The 19,223-nt window shown below is 37.2% G+C and overlaps 2 protein-coding genes across 2 annotated transcripts; one reads left to right on the top strand and one right to left on the bottom strand.

Annotated features, from left to right (window-relative positions):
• Window positions 1–7,395: 7,395 nt before the first annotated feature.
• LOC139192471 (auxin-responsive protein SAUR21-like) lies at window positions 7,396–7,707 on the bottom strand. The gene has a single exon (XM_070814638.1). The coding sequence runs from the start codon at window positions 7,705–7,707 to the stop codon at window positions 7,396–7,398; it is 312 nt and encodes a 103-aa protein (XP_070670739.1).
• A 3,872-nt stretch (window positions 7,708–11,579) lies between these two features.
• Window positions 11,580–11,987, top strand: LOC139192474 (uncharacterized mitochondrial protein AtMg00300-like). The gene has a single exon (XM_070814640.1). It carries the CDS (start codon window positions 11,580–11,582, stop codon window positions 11,985–11,987), a length of 408 nt encoding a protein of 135 aa, XP_070670741.1.
• Window positions 11,988–19,223: the final 7,236 nt, after the last annotated feature.

Raw genomic sequence — 19,223 nt, forward strand, 5'->3', positions numbered from 1 at the left:
GTGACATCTAGATTTTAGGAAGAATAACAAAATCATTGTTCCCTCACTCGAATTTTAAAAAGCACGTTGCAAGAGCGTATGATGATCGATTTAATAACATTTGGTATCTACTTTGTTGGATGTCTTATGTTTAAATCACACGAATGCGAATACAATGTATTTGTACTTAGTTTAATACTCAAATGTGGCCCATTGTGACTTATGGTCATTCAATGTCCAGTTATAAAAATACTTTGTAGAAACCCTATCGTTTCATTAACTTCAGAATTAAATCTACAAGTAACTTTAAAAGAATCTCACTTTTTTTTTTTGGAAAAATAAAGAACTTTAAATTGTAGATGTAAGCGTAAGTATTTTAATTGATGTTTATATATATATATTTTGTCGAACCTTAATCTAACTTGAATATGGTACATCTGAATCAACAACTAATAAACCTGGATTTCAAAAATCAATTCGAAGTACAAAAGAAAAAACAAATAATCAATATTAATCAAACAAGGCATTGCAGGCATGCAATCTACTACTTGTTGAAGTTCTTGAGCAACTGATCGAAGGTGTTGGCCGTACATGCAAGCTCAATTGGGCCGTTAATCTTTGCATCGAACACATCCGGCTCCGACTTCTTGACGAGTTGTTGGAGAGTTGGATTCAAGAGATACTTCAAAGGAACTTGATATAGCTTTCGTTCTTGTCCAACGTACACATTGATAGAACCTTTCTTGGGGCGCTGGGACTTGCTTAAAGCTGTGTAACTTTTGCTGGCGTACTGGGACTTGCTCAACTTCTTGACGAACGTACTCGTCTTTTCTCGAAGACAGTTTGCAAGATTCATTGTTTCTACTTCTCGTAGACGACTAAACGAAGGGTTTTCTGAAAGTTAGGGTTTAGTGAGAATTGGAAAGATGAGAGACGAGAGCAGGGTTTTTTTGAAAGCTAGGGCTAGTTGGACGCGAAGATTGGAGACAAGAAATTGGAAGACAAGAACTGAGAGGCTAAAGGTCTAGCAGTGTTTATATATAACCAATAAAAGCGGCAAGGGTTTCCAAATCCTAGTCCGCAAGGGTTTCCCAAAAATCATAATATTCGGAACAAAGTGATAAATAAAAAATAATATTGATTGTAGGAGTCTTGATCTCTTAGTTACTTTGAGAACCAAGGATTTTTTGTCTTTAACATTCGGATTTGATATTAAGGGTTGAAATTAAAACACTAAAAACGCATCCAAATCCAATGATGGATCACCATGCATTCCTTGGTCAGTTTATATCTTAGATTTTAGGGTAATGCTAGGGAGACCAAATTTGGAGACTAAATTTGCAAACTAAATGATGTGTCACCAATAAGAATAAGTACGTTTACCAACCAACGTGTAAATAATAAACAAATCATCAACTTCCATGTCCTTTAGTTTTCAAAATTTTGTCTACAAATTTAGTCTCCCTAGCATTACTCTAGATTTTATATTGGGGGTAAATTTCAATTTCTTGGAGGAATTTAAGGTACTCGTCTGGTTACTTTTAGTGACGATTGAGTTTCGTTGACTCTATTGCATAAGGACGTGTTGACCACTGGAAGCGGTAGGGGAATAAGCGGCAGCCATCGCTTAAGTCTTCAGCCTAGTGCTTTGAGTTTGAGCTCAACACAAACACTACAACAAAACTGGGCACTGCACACAATAAATTATATGTGCCCTTTAATGCCAAGGGCACCAACATATGTGCTCATAGGTCAATGGCAACAATGCAACAACCATGTTTCTATATGTGCCCTCTATGGGGGTTACCATTGATTAGAGGGCACAATATTGTTTTTGGTGCTCAATAATGTCAGCACAAATAAAGGGCTTTTGTGCCTCCGTTCTGACAAGTTGTCAGATTTTCTTTCCCATCCATATTAACACAACTTTTATTATTGTGCCCAATAGGTTAAATATTAAAAAAAAAGATAAATTCCAATATTACAAAATCAAATCAAATCAAATAGTAATACCATTGGTAAGAAATTATTCAGCTTGGTTTTACATGCACATCCAAAATACCAATTAAATTATGGGTAGGGCTAAAACAAGCTTTTATGATTTAGTTCTACAAACAACCAATTCATACAGAGATTTAAACCAATAATTCCTAATACTATTGTATTTGAGTTCGTCGCAAGCCAAACAACCCTCAACAACCGCAGATAACCCATTATTGACAGCCTCTAAAAAATGATCATGAGTAGGAAATATATCGAGCAGTAAAACACATAATCATATTAGATATCGTTGAAAAAAAAAAGGAACTACAAATTTAGATTACCAAGAAGCTCTTGAAAACATCTTTTACAGAGAGCAACAAGAAATGAGTATGTAATGGCTTCCAAACTTTCAAATCATGATTCTTTTTCTTTACCTGATGAGTTGTTCTATATCCTTCCTCCCACAGATTAATTGGTGTAATTCTGCTATGTATACATGCACTCATTTGTGATTGAAACATAAAGACTTTTGCCTGCCACATTAGTAACATTCTTATATGCATGTCAAGCAATCATCACACAAATTAGTACATAAAAAAGTAGTTCAGAGTCCAACTGATTCTCTCTTTCAAATGTAAAGAACTAAATAGACAGATGCAGAATATCTCAAAATAGACCACTTCCTACAACGTTTAACAAACACGAATTTAGTCCAAAGTCCAACTAATATGATTCTCACTCTTTCGAATGTAAAGAACTAAAGTAACAGATGCAGAATATCTCAAAATAGGTCACTTCCTACAACGTTTAACAAACACAAATTTAAAGAACTTAGGAGATTAGTAGTCAGTCTGGAGTTTAATCGATAAAACACAAGTGTAACGTAAAAAAAATGTACACCTCGCCATGGGCATCATAATTAACTGTAAGACATAATCAAACCTTATCTTAATTTGAAAGCGCAAAGCTTTTTATAATACCCAAGCCTGCAAGGTAAAGTAATCCCAAACCATGTAAGCACCAGTAAGCACACATCAAGAAAAACTCGAACTTTAGAAAGCTGCAAAAAGGTCTACACATGGAGATGCACATGGGAATTAAAAAAACAAAAAAGGAGATTTGGTACAACTATCAAGCCCCAAATCATTATTGTGGATGTTTACAAATTTAAGATGCAAGCCCTGTCCGATAATTAAAACTCAAAAAATGTTTCGCATGTTCCAAATTTAGTGTAGTACCAAAAAGGTAGTGCAATATCTTTAATTTGGCAACTCAACATAACAAAATCAAGTATAATTGAGGAGATAAAGATACGTAGAGATGTACTTACACTGAGAGCGGAGCAATTAGAGACATGCACTTTACAGATTCAAATCTCCTCTTCTTAGAATTAACATGCATTATACCCAAAGAATCAACGACCTCAAACAAATTAAACTACATATTCAAAAATAGAATATAAAAAATTTGAACTCGGAATTGCAAAATTCATAAACACTTAACCTATCTTCCTTTCAAAATTACTAAAAATTTCTCAAACCCTGTTTCCTATAACACCACAAACTTGCCAAATAAGTAAGAGTAAGGTAATAGGAGGCAAATAATTCAAACTCAGACCATGTTTAACCCATTCAAAATAAAACTTATATTAAGAAACAATTTAAGAGATCTGATATCAACACACTTACCAAGAGTAAGGTAATAGGAGGCAAATAATTAAATCGAAAATTCAAAAATCAAAAACCAAATTAAACTAAAAATTACCCATTAACAAAATGGAAAAAACCAACCCATTGCTCTCGAAGTGACCACAACAATATCCCAGGTCAAGTATGGACGGTGTGCCGTCGACTAGTCAAGCAAGAACACGCAAGTAGACGGCTAGTCTAAGCGAGTAGATCTTGAATCGACTACGAGCAAGCGAAGGTGAAGCTGTTGATGGAAGCGTAGCCGATACAACGAAGGAAGATCCATCCACTATTAGAGAAGGAAAGTCGAGATATATGACCAGGAAGTGAGATGCGGCGAGAAACCTCCTCAAAAAGAGCCAAAGAAGAATCGAGAGAGAGAGAATGAACTAGAAAAATTTGGGAAAAAAAAGTACAGAGAGAGCCTAGGGTTTGAAGAGAGGCTTAATCTCATTAGGAATTGAGAAGGGAGGTTGTGTCAAATCTCACATGCAAGTATAGAAAACAACTTAGAACATCGAAATGAATTAAATGTAGGTAGTTACAGACCTTACCTCAGTAGGGAAAACGATGAACTCACCGGAACTCTCTCGGATTCGAGACGAAGCTCTGGTTCTCCGATTTGAGGTTCGAGTCTAAGTTCTGGGACTTTGGGTTCTAGTTCTGTGTCTGGTGTGAGGTTGGGATGAGGATGGTGGTGATTTGGTGTTCGAAGTCGCCGGAGAACGTGGTGGCTGTGTTGCTCGGGGATAAGCGAGCTAAGAGAGAGAAGAGAAGGATGGAGGACAGAGAGAGAAGAGAGACAAGTGTGGGGATGGCAAAAATAAGTGAGGGGAAAATGAGTGGGTTTGCACGGGGAAGAGAAACTCACACGTGGGTAGGTCCCACAACACACCACTCAAACATAAACAATATTAAAATAATTCAAATGCACAAATCCATAATGGACAATACTTGGGTACTAAATAGTCAGTACCCAAAATACTAACCACATGAAGTGAACCAATGAGAACAAACCATATGTTACAACTTTAATTTATATATGTGTAACCAAACACAATATTAACATCACATCTAAACATCCCCTTTCTTCCTCAATGCCTCCCCCTTCCTGCCTCTCTCCTTCTTGCTTCTGCCATGGTCTCAGCGTCAGAAACCTTGTCCTCCCCAACGCTTCCGGTAACCTCGTCTCATCCGTCGGTGCCACACACTTCTCCTATATGTTTTTTTTCTTTTCAATTTTCTTCTTTCACAGCACTTGCATGCTCAACATGACTGTTTAGAGAGCTAATTAAGAAAGGATAATAATTGGGTCCTCACTAGGGAGTACCTAAGTTACCGATCATCTAATGTGGACCACTAAAATTAGAACATCTATCAAATAAAACTCTCCCCAAAATCCCACTATCTTTCTAACCAAACACACCATTTTTCTCTTTTACTAGTTTCCAAACATCCACCTTCTCTCTCACTAAGAACACAGCTGTCATACCTCCACCAACCACCTCTCACCCCTTTCTCCCGAAGCCATGGCAGCTCTACCCCCAATTTTCACCAACCCATGATAGATCATATCCATCTTACCAACCTTATGAAGGAATTTTCACCCAGAAGAAAAATTACGAAGGAGGTTGAAATTATTTGGGAAAATTTGGGCTTATGTACTGCCATGAATTCCATGACGGAGAAGTCCGACGACACCGACGGATGAGACGAGGTTACCGAAAGCGTTGGGGAGGACAAGGTTTCTAGCGCTAAGACCATGGCAGAAGCAAGGAGAAGAGAGGCAATAGGGGGGAGGCATTGAGGAAGAAAGGGGATGTTTGGATGTGAGGTTAATATTGTGTTTGGTTACACATATATAAATTAAAGTTGTAACAGATGGTTTGTTCTCATTGGTTCACTTCATGTGGTTAGTATTTTGGGTACTGACTGTTCAGTACCCAAGTATTGTCCATCCATAATTATGCCAACATGAGAGATACAAAGTTTGAGTGTGGGGAATGGGGATGGCAAAAAGAGAGTGAGGGGAAAATGAGGGGGTTTGCATGAGGAAGAGAGACTCACACGTGGGTGGGTCCCACGGCACACCATTCAAACATAAACAATATTAAAACAATTCAAATGCACAAATATATAATTGTAACAATATATGCCTTTGCTATATGGGAAGTGGAATGATTTATTATTTATTACTATTTACTGGACACAATTTTTAAAATTTGTGTCACAAAAAGGAAATTGAAATGAAGGCCTTGAGGTGTTTAAAAGCAGAGAACTCTCGAGTATTCGAGAGAGAAATTAGGGTAGAGGCGTTTGGGTTTGAAGTGGTGTTGCTAGGGTGATCAGAGAGAGAAGAGGTGGAGCGGCTACTAGGGCTGAGAAACTACCAAATGGAGCTGCATATCACTTATACGTGCATGCCTTATGCCTTTCACTGCTTCCAAGTGATGAGTTCAAAACTAGGTGGTTTATGTCCCTTCTCTTTTCATTTTTCTTCTGCTACTTTTATTTTATGCGCACAAAAAAAAAATTAAAAAACTAATAGAGAGAGCAAGAGGGGGGGAGGGCATGACAAGATTTTTTTATTTAAATATATTAAATTAGAGGGCACGAGAACTTTTATTGTGCTCTTGTATATTAATAAAAAAAAATCTAATTTCTGACATGAAAAGGACATACACAAACTAGGCACAATAGTTTGGTGCTCAAATTTTTGTAGGCACAAATAAACTTTTCTATTTTTCTTTTTCGGCACAAACTAATGTGCCCTTTGTTTAGAGGGCACATTTGAGATGGTTTTGGTGCTCATTGACATTTAAAAAGCACAAATATGTATTTGTGCTCAATGATAATAAAAAGGGCACAAATGAATTGTGTTCTTAGCCTATTTTTGTTGTAGTGAAAGTCTTTGGTTATGGACCTGCTGTTATGGTCTAACAAAACATAAAATTTATTTTGTTGATTAATTCCTGTACTCTTCGCAAACAAGACTCTAAAAGCTAAATGTAATCATGTTTGATCACTGTTATATAGTTTTCTGTTTGGTCATTCGATTATTATTACACTCCTACTAGAGTTTTCTTCATATATTTATTTATTTTTAGTCATCACATCAAATAAACAAACGAAACGACGTGTAAGATTCAACATAGATTGGATAAGAAAAAAAAAATAATGTGTTGAATATAATTTCTTATCGGAGTGCACCATAGTTTTACATGATATAGTCCAAAAATCATAATATTTGAAACAAAACGAACACTTACAAATAATGTTTGATTATAGACCATAACTTCGGAATAGACTCCGAGTTTATACACGAGCCTTGGCGTACGGAGAGTTTATGCACATCGTGACTTGTGGTCATTTATAATTTCCGGTTATAAAAATACTTTGTAAAATGATATTGTTTCTATTTAAAAAAGATAGACAAATACACGCCATTGAAGAAGGTATCAGCTTCAGGTTAACTATATACTATGAGCAACTTTAAAAGAATCTCACTTTTTTCCTCAGAAAAATAAAGAACCTCAAATATTGTACATGTTGCCAACGTAATTAAGTAATTTAATTGATGTTTTCATATATATATATAAACTTTCTGAACGTTAGTCTGACTTGAATACAGTACATCTGAATCAATAACTAAAAAACCTCAAATACAAAAATGAATTCAAAGTACAAAAGAATCAACAAATAATCAATATATTAAACAAACGAGGCAGCGCGTGCATGCAGTCTACTACTTTTTGAAGATCTTGAGCAACTGATCGAAGGTGTTGGTCGTACATGCAAGCTCAATTGGCCCGTCAATCTTTGCATCGAACACATCCGACTCCGACTTCTTGATGAGTTGTTGGAGAGTTGGATTCAAGAGATACTTCAAAGGAACTTGATATAGCTTTCGTTCTTGTCCGACGTACACATTGATATAACCTTTCTTGGGGAGCTGGGACTTGCTTAAAGCTGTGTAACTTTTCTTGGAGAACTGGGACTTGCTCAACTTCTTGACGAACGTACTCGTCTTTTCTCGAACAATTCTTGCAAGATTCATTGTTTCTACTTCTCCTTGACGACTAAACGAAGGGTTTTCTGAAAGCTAGGGTTTAGTGAGAACTGCAAATAAGAGAAAAAACTGGGAGTTACGGATTGGAGGGACAAGAGGGAAAAGCTAGGGCTAGTTGGACGTGAAGATTGGAGACAAAAAAATTGAAAGTCTAGAACTGAGAGACTGAAGGTCTTGTGTTTATATATAATCAATAAAAGCGGCATGGGTTTCCAAAACCTAGTCTGCAAGGGTTTCCAAATTGGTCCAAAAAATCATAATATTCAGAACAAAATGATAAAAAAGAAAATATTGATCATAAGAGTCTTGATCTCTTAGTTACTTGGGGTCCAAGGATTCATAGTCATTTATCTTTGGATTTGATATTAAGGGTTGAGATTAAAACACTAAAAACATCTAAATTAAAGGATGGATGACCATACGTTCCTCAACCACTAGGTAAAAAATCTAGATAAGAATATGAACTCTCACTAATGGGAGAGATTTTTCAGTGTGACCGGTATAAGGAGTGGTACACTACATGTTATTATACAAATGGTGTGATATGTGTGCTAAAAAGTTAATAACTTAAAAATTAAAATTTCCCCATCACTCCTATTAAAACACATGATGTACCATTTGTGTTCCCGTCACAACTAAAAATTTCTCCACTAGTGGTAGAGTTTACATCTTCGGTTTTCTAGTGGGCGTAAATTACAATTTATTGGAGGAGCTTCAGGTTTTTTATTACATTTAGTGACGGTTGAGATTCGTTCACTATATTATATCACGTGTTGACAATGTGTGTGGTGACCCGCAACCTCTTCTGCACTGCACCCTTCAACAGGAGGCGGTGGAGGAACAAGTGGCAGCCACCGGTTAAGTCTTCAGCTTGGTTTTTCGAGTTTGAGCTCAACCCTAAGTGTCGGGTTATGGATTAACAACGTCATTCTTATATATCCTGACACTGTCGTGATCGAACCATGAACAAACAGAAAGATTTTTCTTTTTTCCTACTGTGATGGTCTAACAAAAAATAAGATTTATTTTGTTGATTAATTCCTGGACTCTAGGTAAAAGACTCTAAAAACTCCAACTGTTATGTTTGATCAACTTTTATATTAAATAGTACTTTCTTTTTGGTCATTCCTTTTAGTACAGTTTTATTCTTAATGTATACCAAGTAATTAATGTTTCTTGCTTGCAGGCCGAGTTAGACAGGTTTTGTGATGCTCTAATTTCCATCAGAGAGATTTGCTCAGGTTGAGAAAGGAAAAGCCGATCTTCACAGCAATGTCCTTAAGGTAAAAGCTCTGTTCATCTCTCTCCTCCAAGATTATAAGTCAATTACTCATTAATCTACATAAGTATAAAATAGTTTTTGAACTCCTTCTGCAGGGAGCTCCTCACCCGCCATCCCTGCTCATCCATGCAGCTTTCCCCGCTTCCCGGCTCTGCTCTTCCAAGTTCTGGCCTGCTACATGTATGCAATTTACACCAAATAAAAAGAACTACGACGGCATGGAAGTTGCTAAGTGTTGCTATACATTCATTTTGGTATTGTCTGCCTTTATTGACGATTGAATTCCGTGTTAAAAGAGTCCAACCCCAGCCCATTCTACACAAATCCAGAAAATTCAAGCACCAAAGTCGGTGCATCATGCAAGCATAACAATATGCTAGATAATTCTAGCATTATCAAGTCGGTGGGTGTGTGTGTAATCATGAAAGTTCTAGCAAGTTGTAATATTATATGGCTATTAGCCATATGTCGGAAGCATGCATGATTAGTAGCTAGAATGATCTAGCAATGTTCAATGTCGGCAAACATGCCTATAAATAGGTGTGTGATGTTGTGATGCAATCAACCAAGCAAGAAGAAGAAATAAGTAACCAAGTGAGAGTGAGAAGTAAGAGTAGTCTTGTGAGGAGTGTGAGTGATCTAGAGTTTGTCTCTAGAAAGTGAATGAGTGTCATTGTTTCTAAAGAATGTCTTTGAGAGTTTGTGTGTTGTAATATTTTGTGTGTATAATACAAGTAATTTGTTTACTTGTTTTGTCTCTCCAACACTTGTGTTAGAGTTGTGTACTCTAAGTTTTTCCCAACATTCCGTTAACTATTGTATCAGGACGTGTTGACAATGTGTATGGTGACCGTAACCTTATCTGCACCCTGTTGATTATTGGCTCAAACAAAGTAGTCTAAAACCAACAATTGATTTCGGCTACTTTTGTGGTCAAAATTGTTGGTTGGCATGCTACATGTGGGAAACAAAAATTACATGCAATTGTGCCTAACTCTTTTGACTTGATGGTAGGCCTTTGGCCATTGATGTCTTTGAGAAGCCACTTTCTTTGGCCTATAAAAGGAGGAGAGAGAAAAATAGCAAGAAGCCATTCGGCATAGAGAAGAATTTTCTCAAATTGTCTTGCTTTGTATTTTTGGTTTTCTCTTCCTATTGTAAGTGTGAGAGCTTGGGTTATTTGGGTCTTTGGGAAATTGAGTGATAAACACTATTGTATGTTCTCATTGATTATAGTGGAATACTCCGTTGTCTCCAAACTGGATGTAGACATTGCCGAACCAGTATAAATCTTGGTGTTCTTGTTGATAGTGGTTTTATTTTGTTCTGTTTTATTTTTTCACGTACAGTCGAATGCCGCTTCCGCACAACAAGTGGTACCAGAGCCCAGTTCCGTGAATAGTGTTGGCACTACAGTATCTGTGAACAGTATTGTACCTATGAACAGTGTCGTATTATGAATAGTGCCGAGTAGATGGCTGGAGATAAAGATGAATCTGCAAAGAAGGAATCAGCATCGTCTTCATCTAATAGACATCCAACCACTACTACAAGGTTAGAGGTTGATAAATTCAATGGCTCTAATAATTTTGGTATGTGGCAATGTGAAGTTATGGATGTGTTGTATCAACAAGAGTTGGATATGGTTCTGGAAGATAAACCAGAAGATATTGATGACAAGCAATGGACGCGAATTAATCTTCATGCTTGTGCTGCTATTCGATCGTTCCTTGATAAGGAGTTGAAATACCCGTATATGAAGGAAACTTCTGCTAAGGAGTTATGGACGAAATTGGAGGAGAAGTATATGACCAAGAGCGCAGAAAATCGTCTCTTCTTGAAGAAGCGACTCTTTCGATTTCAGTATCGTCCAGGTATCTCTATGCACGAACACCTCAATGATTATAATAAAATACTTGCTGATTTAGCAAACCTTGATGTGAAAATTCCTGACGAGGACAAGGCACTATGTTTGTTAAATTCATTGCCTGATGATTATGATCATTTGACAACTACTCTATTGTATGGAAAATCCGAGGTGAAACTTGATGAGGTGTCTGCGGCATTGGTGAATCATGAGTGTCGTAAGAAGGAACTGAAGACTCACAATTCACAAACCGAGGCATTTGTTGCAAGGGATCGAACAGAGGAAAGAAAATCTGGGAAGCGGGGAAAATCTCGTTCAAAGTCACGAGGGAAGTTTCCTGCTAAAGATGAATGTGTTTTTTGTCGCCAAAAGGGTCATTGGAAGAAAGACTGCCCCAAATTGAAGAACAAAGAGAAGGAGAAAGCGGGTTCTGAAGCAAATATTGCAAAATCTGGAGATGATGACGATTTCGAGTTTGCTTTGGCTAGTTCATATGCTGATGGTCACTCCAATGAGTGGATTTTGGATTCAGGTTGCACCTATCATATGTGTCCCATTCGGGAATGGTTTTCTAATTTCGAGGAGCTGGATGGTGGAGTTGTTTTGATGGGTAATAATAATGCCTGCAAAACACAAGGGATAGACAAAATCTGTTTGAAGATGCATGATGGAACAGTCAGATAATTAAGTGATGTTTGGTATGTACCGGATATGAAGAAAAATCTCATCTCACTGGGTGCATTGGAATCCAAGGGTCTCAAGATCACCATGGAGGGTGGAGTTCTTAAAGCTGTGTACGGGGCACTGGTGGTGATGAAAGGTATAAGACAAAATAACTTGTATTTCTTGCAGGGGAGTACAGTTATTGGTGGAGCAGCTGTCACCGAAGCTGCTGACGCAGATAGCACAGACACCACGAGGTTATGGCATATGCGTCTTGGGCATGCTGGTGAAAAAGCGTTGCAAGGATTGGTGAAGCAAGGCTTATTGAAAGGTGCAAAGGCATGCAAATTGGAATTCTGTGAGCATTGTGTGTTGGGTAAGCAAACTAGAGTAAAATTTGGCACTGCTATTCACCACACTAAAGGCATTCTTGATTATGTTCACACTGATGTTTGAGGACCTTCCAAGAATGCATCTTGGGGAGGTAGCCATTATTTTGTCTCCTTTGTTGATGACTTCTCTAGAAGAATATGAGTGTACACCATGAAGCGTAAAGATGAAGTCTTGAAGATATTCCTGAAGTGGAAAAAGATGATTGAAACGCAAAGCGGTCGAAAGATCAAGACTCTCATATCAGACAATGGAGGTGAATATAAGTCTGATCCTTTCTTGAAAGTTTGTCAAGATGAGGGTATTGTGAGGCATTTCACGGTTAGGGAGACACCGCAACAGAATGGGGTGGCGGAGCGCATGAACCGTACTTTGCTTGAGAAAGTTCGGTGTATGTTGTCTAATGCTGGATTAGGCAAGGCATTTTGGGCTGAGGCACTCACTTATGCAAGCCATCTCATTAATCGATTGCCAGCTACTGCGAATGAGGGCAAAACGCCCATGGAGGTATGGTCTAGTAAACCTTGTACTGATTACAAGTTTTTACACATATTTGGTTGTTCTGCTTACTAGTATGTCAGAGAAAGCAAGTTGGATCCAAGAGCAAAGAAAGTTCTATTTATGGGCTTTAGCACTGGCGTGAAGGGATACCGACTCTGGTGTCCAGATGAGAAGAAATTTGTTGTAAGCAGATATGTGACTTTTGATGAGGCTGCTATGGTTAATCAGAACAAGCATGAAGGTGAAACTGAAGCGACCGAGACCATGAGTAGCTCAAAACAGGTGGAGTTACTAAATACTCCAGTTGTTCCAGTAAGGTCTGATGTTACAACCACTAGTCCTACAGTTAATTCTGATGATAAGGACGAGGATGATTAAGAGGAAACACTTACCCAAGAGCCTCCACAGCAACAAGACTATATTGTAACCAGAAGATCGAGAAGGGAAATTCGAAAGCCTGCTCGATTTACTGATATTGTGGCATATGCACTTCCTGTTATTGAAGATGATATTCCATCCGCCTACAAAGAAGCTGTCATGAGTTCAGAGTGCGAGTTGTGGAAGAAATCTATGGATGAGGAGATGAAATCTCTTCATAAAAATGAGACTTGGAATCTGGTTCAGTTACCAAAGGGGAAGAAAGCAATTGGTTGTAAATGGGTGTATGCCAAAAAGATGGAATCTTTGGGAAAAGACAATGTAAGATTCAAAGCCAGATTGGTAGCTAAAGGCTACACTCAGAAGGAAGGCATTGACTACAATGAGGTATTTTCTCCTGTAGTAAAACATTCTTTTATTCGTATTTTGTTGGCTTTGGTTGTGCAGTTTGACCTTGAGTTGGCCCAACTTGATGTCAAGACTGCGTTCTTACATGGTGATTTGGAGGAAGAGATTTATATGTCTCAGCCAGAAGGTTTTAAGGTTGCTGGAAAGGAAAATTGGGTTTGCAAATTGGAAAAATCATTGTATGGCTTAAAGCAGTCTCCAAGACAATGGTACAAGCGATTTGATCGATTTATGATCGGGCAAAAGTACACAAGAAGTCACTGTGACCATTGTGTATACTTTCGCAAACTACAAGATGGAACCTTCATTTATCTGCTTTTATATGTTGATGATATGCTTATAGCATGTAAGAGCAAAGTGGAGATTGAAAGATTGAAGACTCAACTAAGTAATGAATTTGAGATGAAGGACTTGGGAGAAGCTCGGAAGATACTAGGTATGGAAATTGAAAGAGATAGAGCGAATGGCAAGATTAGTCTGTGTCAGAAGCAATATTTGAAGAATGTACTACAACGTTTCAGGATGAATGAAAATTCAAAACCGGTTAGTACACCTTTTGCCTCTCATTTCAAACTTAGCGCTTCTATGTCTCATAAAACTGTTGAAGAGAGTCAGTACATGGCTCAAATTCCTTATGCAAATGTTGTTGGTAGTTTGATGTATGCTATGGTGTGTACTAGGCCTGATATTTCACAAGCTGTTAGTATTGTCAGTAGATATATGCATAATCCAGGAAAAGGGCATTGGCAAGCTGTGAAATGGATTCTACGGTATATTCTGGGTACTGTGGATGTTGGTTTATTGTTCCAGCAGGATAAAGTTACTGGTCAATGTGTTGTTGGATATGTGGATTCTGATTACGCAGGTGATTTGGACAAGCGTAGGTCCACTACTGGTTTTGTATTCACTATTGCTGGAGGTCCAGTAAGTTGGAGGTCGATTCTGCAATCTACAATTGCTTTGTCGACTACTGAGGCAGAATACATGGCTATAACAGAAGCTATAAAGGAAGCCATCTGGCTTCAAGGGTTGCTTGATGACTTAGGGGTTCAACAAGACCATGTGGATGTTCATTGCGACAGTCAGAGTGCTATTCATTTAGCAAAGAATCAAGTTCATCATGCACGTACGAAACACATTGACGTGAGGTTCCATTTTGTTCGTGAGGTTATTGACGAGGGAGATATTCTTCTTCAGAAGATTGGGACCGCTGACAATCCTACGGATATGTTAACAAAGCCAGTTTCATTGCACAAGTTTAAGCACTGCTTAGACTTGATTGGAATTTGTAAAATTTGTTGATTGCCCCCATGGGGGATTGGGAGACGACTATTAGGAGTTCTACTTAGAGGGTTTGAGCCAAGGTGGAGATTGTTGATTATTGGCTCAAACAAAGTAGTCTAAAACCAACAATTGATTTCGGCTACTTTTGTGGTCAAAATTGTTGGTTGGCATGCTACATGTGGGAAACAAAAATTACATGCAATTGTGTCTAACTCTTTTGACTTGATGGTAGGCCTTTGGCCATTGATGTCTTTGAGAAGCCACTTTCTTTGGCCTATAAAAGGAGGTGTAGGCATAACTCAAAAACAACAAGGAAGAGAGAAAAATAGCAAGAAGCCATTCGACATAGAGAAGAATTTTCTCAAATTGTCTTGCTTTGTATTTTTGGTTTTCTCTTCCTATTGTAAGTGTGAGAGCTTGGGTTATTTGGGTCTTTGGGAAATTGAGTGATAAACACTATTGTATGTTATCATTGATTATAGTGGAATACTCCGTTGTCTCCAAACTGGATGTAGGCATTGCCGAACCAGTATAAATCTTGGTGTTCTTGTTGATAGTGGTTTTATTTTGTTCTGTTTTATTTTTTCACGTACAGTCGAATGCCGCTTCCGCACAACACACCCTTCAACCGGAGGCAGTGGAGGAACAAGCAGCAGCCACTGCTTAGTCTCTTCGGCTCGGTGCTTTAGCTCAAGACAAAGTCTGGTCATGGATGTTATGAAATCATCATCAATTTCTTCTTCTTACTCCCACTTTGTATATAATTTCTTCAACACAGCCCTTTATATCTGGTGACATTTTCATTTCCTCATTATGATGATGACGATTATCTTTCTAATAGCATGTGTTGCTAATTGCAACTCGGATGTTGTAATTATTATTTCCCTTCTTCAAAAGTGTTTGTTTTTTAGTTGATCACTGAAGTGCGCCAACGCTCTTGCACCTAGGTTTAAATCTCTTTCCTAGGTTAGATTAGTTTAAGCATCCTCTTGTCGAAACATATTTTGAAAAAAAAAATCTGTGTATATTAATTGGCCTATCACTTTTGGAAAGAATAACAAAATCATTGTTCCCCTCACTTGGATTTTAAAAAGCACATCGCAAGAGCGTTTGATGAGTTGGTCTAATGACGGTTACCACTTGGTTGGAAGTCTTACGATTAATTTACACGAATACGATAATATGATATATATTTGTACTGGGTTTAATTCTAAAATGCGAAGATAATATATATTTGCTTTTGGAACGTTAATCTAACTTGACACGGTACATCTGAATGAATAACTAATAAACCTTGATTTCAAAAATTAATTCAAAGTACAAAAGAATGAACAAATAATCAATACTAATCAAACAAGGCATTGCGTGCATGCAATCTCCTACTTTTTGAAATTCTTGAGCAACTGTTTGAAGGTGTTGGTCGTACATGCAAGCTCAATTGGTCCGTCAATCTTTGCATCGAAAACATCCGGTTCCGACTTCTTGATGAGTTGTTGGAGAGTTGGATTCAAGAGATACTTCAAAGGAACTTGATATAGCTTTCGTTCTTGTCCAACGTACACATTGATATAACCTTTCTTGGGGGACTGGGACTTGCTTAAAGCTGTGTAACTTTTCTTGGAGTACTGGGACTTGCGCAGCTTCTTGACGAACGTACTCGTCTTTTCTCGAAGAATGTTTGCAAGATTCATTGTTTCTACTTCTCCTTGCCGTCTAGACGAAGGGTTTTCTGAAAGCTAGGGTTTAGTGAGAACTACTGGAAAGAGAAGAAACTGGAAGGTACGGATTGGAGAGAAGAGAAAGGAAAAAAGCTAGGGTTTTTTTTAAAACTAGGCTTAAGTTGGACGTGAAGATTGGAGACAAGAAATTGGAAAGCAAGAACTGAGAGACTGAAGGTCTAGCAGCGTTTATATATAATCAATAAAAGCGGCAAGGGTTTCCAAAGGGAGATTTTATTTAAACTCATCTAACCTATTTCTACATCCAACTTACTTTTTGCACCCATTTAATTTTTAACTAAACTATTAATATCTTTTTAAACCCAAATTTAATATCTAATATACCCCCTTAAACCCAATTCAATATGTGGATTTATTTTTACACCCATTTGATTTTTAAAAGATTGAGAGACAGCCTGAAGGCCTTCCTGGTTCCTTGCCGGCCTCAACAAATTCAACACCTCACTTCTCTAACATCTTTGGAGATATATTCTATTAAGGGGGTGGAGTCTTTGCCATAATGGTTGGGTAGCCCTTACATCCATTGCACAACTGACAATTTTGTCTTGCGAGAATCTGATGAATTTACCAAGTCTCCAAGCTATGCAACGCCTCACCAAATTACAATATCTCCTTATTTATGGATGTCATCCCCTTCTAAAGGAAAGATGCAGGAATGACAACGGCACAGATTGGCAACAAGAAGAAAAACCATGTTAAAATGAGAGAATTAATATCTGCAAGTAAGACTTTTTTGGGTTGCAGAATTTTTATTTGGACTTTTAGTTTGCGCCAATAGTGATGCCATGAAAAAATAGAGAGAAAGATGCAATTCAATAAAAAAAAGGTGAGCAGGATTTGGTACATGGGTTCTTCTTCTTTTCTTCTATCTTCTACAAAACGTGCAAGCACTGGGGAAGAAAAGAGACACTGGCTTCATCTTCTTCAGTTTTCTAGGGTTTTAGCTAGTAGGGTTTAATTATAATGTTTGGGTTTATTGATAAATTTAAGTTTTATTATTAATTTCATTTTGTACTTAATAGTAATTGTGTAATAGGGTAAAATAGACAATTAACATTCAACATTTTAAGTTGGGTGTAAAAAGAGGTTGTATAGGTTTAAATAAAATTACCCGTTTCCAAATCCAAGTCTGTAAGATCATCTCCAATGGTGACCTAAAACCTAAAAATATTTAGCCCAGAAACAGCTTTCATGCTCCAACCCTTCTAGCCTAAAATTTTAGTCTGAGATTATCAAAGAATGAATTAGGCTATTTTTTTTAAATTAACTTTAAAAAAAATTATGTATCCTAAATTAATTATATGAACATTTTAACCTAAAAATATTTAAATTCTGATACTTTTTGAAAAATCACTAAATCAATACATGAAAATCATGATAAACCACATAAACTTAATACAAACGACATTTAATAAACCACATAAACTTAGATTTTTTTTTTTACCGTTAGATTTGATTATACTAATCTAAGCCGTTGGATTCAATAAATATATAAATATAAAACTAAACAAATTTAATTTGAACCTGGACCGTTGGATGAAGAAAAGTAGCCCAACGGCTACTTGATGGTTTGCCAGTGGGGGAACAACCCCACGTGGGTTGGTACAAATTTTTGAGAAAGCCTAGCGCGTGCAGCGCACAGGCGAGTAGGGTGTGGGCAGTGGGCTTCACAGCCCTGGTTTCAGTCTCAGTTGGTGGGGCCCATTTTGCTTTGTGGCCTAAAATTTGGCCGGTATTTGCCCTCCATTTGGGTTTTAGGTTTGGAGATGGTTTAAGGGTTTCCACGTTGGTTCAAAAACATCATAATATTTGAATAAAATGATAAACAAAAAACAATATTATTATTTATATGAGTCTTGATCTCTTAGTTTAGTAGACAAATTATTCATAATCAATCACTTTTAGATTTGATAAGGTTGAGGTTAAAACACTAAAAACGCATCCAAATTCAAAAATGAATGACCATGCATTTCTTGGTCACTAGGTAAAAAATCTGGATGAGACTATGAACTCTCACTAGTGGGAGAGTTTATATCTTAGCTAGGTTTTCTAGTGGGCGTAGAATTCAATTTTGTGGAGGAGTTTGAGGTACTCGTCTGATTACTTTTAGTGACGATTGAGTTTCTTAGACTATACTGTATCTGAACGTGTTGACAATGTGCGTGGTGACCGCAACCTCATTTGCACTGCACCTTCAACCAGAAGCGGTTGAGGAACAAGAGGCAACCACCGCTTACGTCTTCAGCTTGGTGCTTTGAGTTTGAGCATATGTGATGGGATAATCATTTGTGTGTCTGTGTTAAAAATTAAGGATAACGTTGTCCAAATTTTTAAATCAAATTTGTAAACAAATGATATGATTGTTGATGTTTAGATTGTTATCGCTGATTAACGTGCTTATTTTCTATTGGTGACACATTATTTGATTTGTAATTTTAGTTTAAAATTTTGATCTTCCTAATATTACCCGTGTCAAAACACTTCTTCTTCAGAGTGCACCATAGTTTAGTTTACATGATGTACGTAGTCCAAAAAAATCATAATATATGGAAGAAAACGAAAAATAAAAAGATAATATTGATTACAGACCATAACTTTGGAATTTACTCCGCGTTTATACACGAGTCTTGGCGTATGGCCCATTGACGATTGGGTTCCAAATTGGGACAAGTCCATACACAAAAATGGAACAAAACCAGTTTTATTTAAAGACTTTTTTTCGAATTTTCGAATTAGAGAGTAAAGGGAGAGAGAGTAGAGGGAGAGAGAGCAGGGCCCCCTAAACAAAAATTAAATTAATAATTAACCATAATTAAGTAATAATTGCAAATAGATATATAAAATACTATTACCACTAGGCAGTGGCAGTGTGGCACTACGGTGAGAGCTTGCGTGCATAAAAAAAAAAAAAAAATCAAATTACAGGATCCCAATGAGGTCACTAATTACATAAGCAGAGTAAGAGTTACAATATAAAATATCTCCTTGAAAA

The sequence above is a fragment of the Malus domestica genome, chromosome 15 (assembly GCF_042453785.1).
Source record: "Malus domestica chromosome 15, GDT2T_hap1".
Classification (NCBI taxonomy): domain Eukaryota; kingdom Viridiplantae; phylum Streptophyta; class Magnoliopsida; order Rosales; family Rosaceae; genus Malus; species Malus domestica.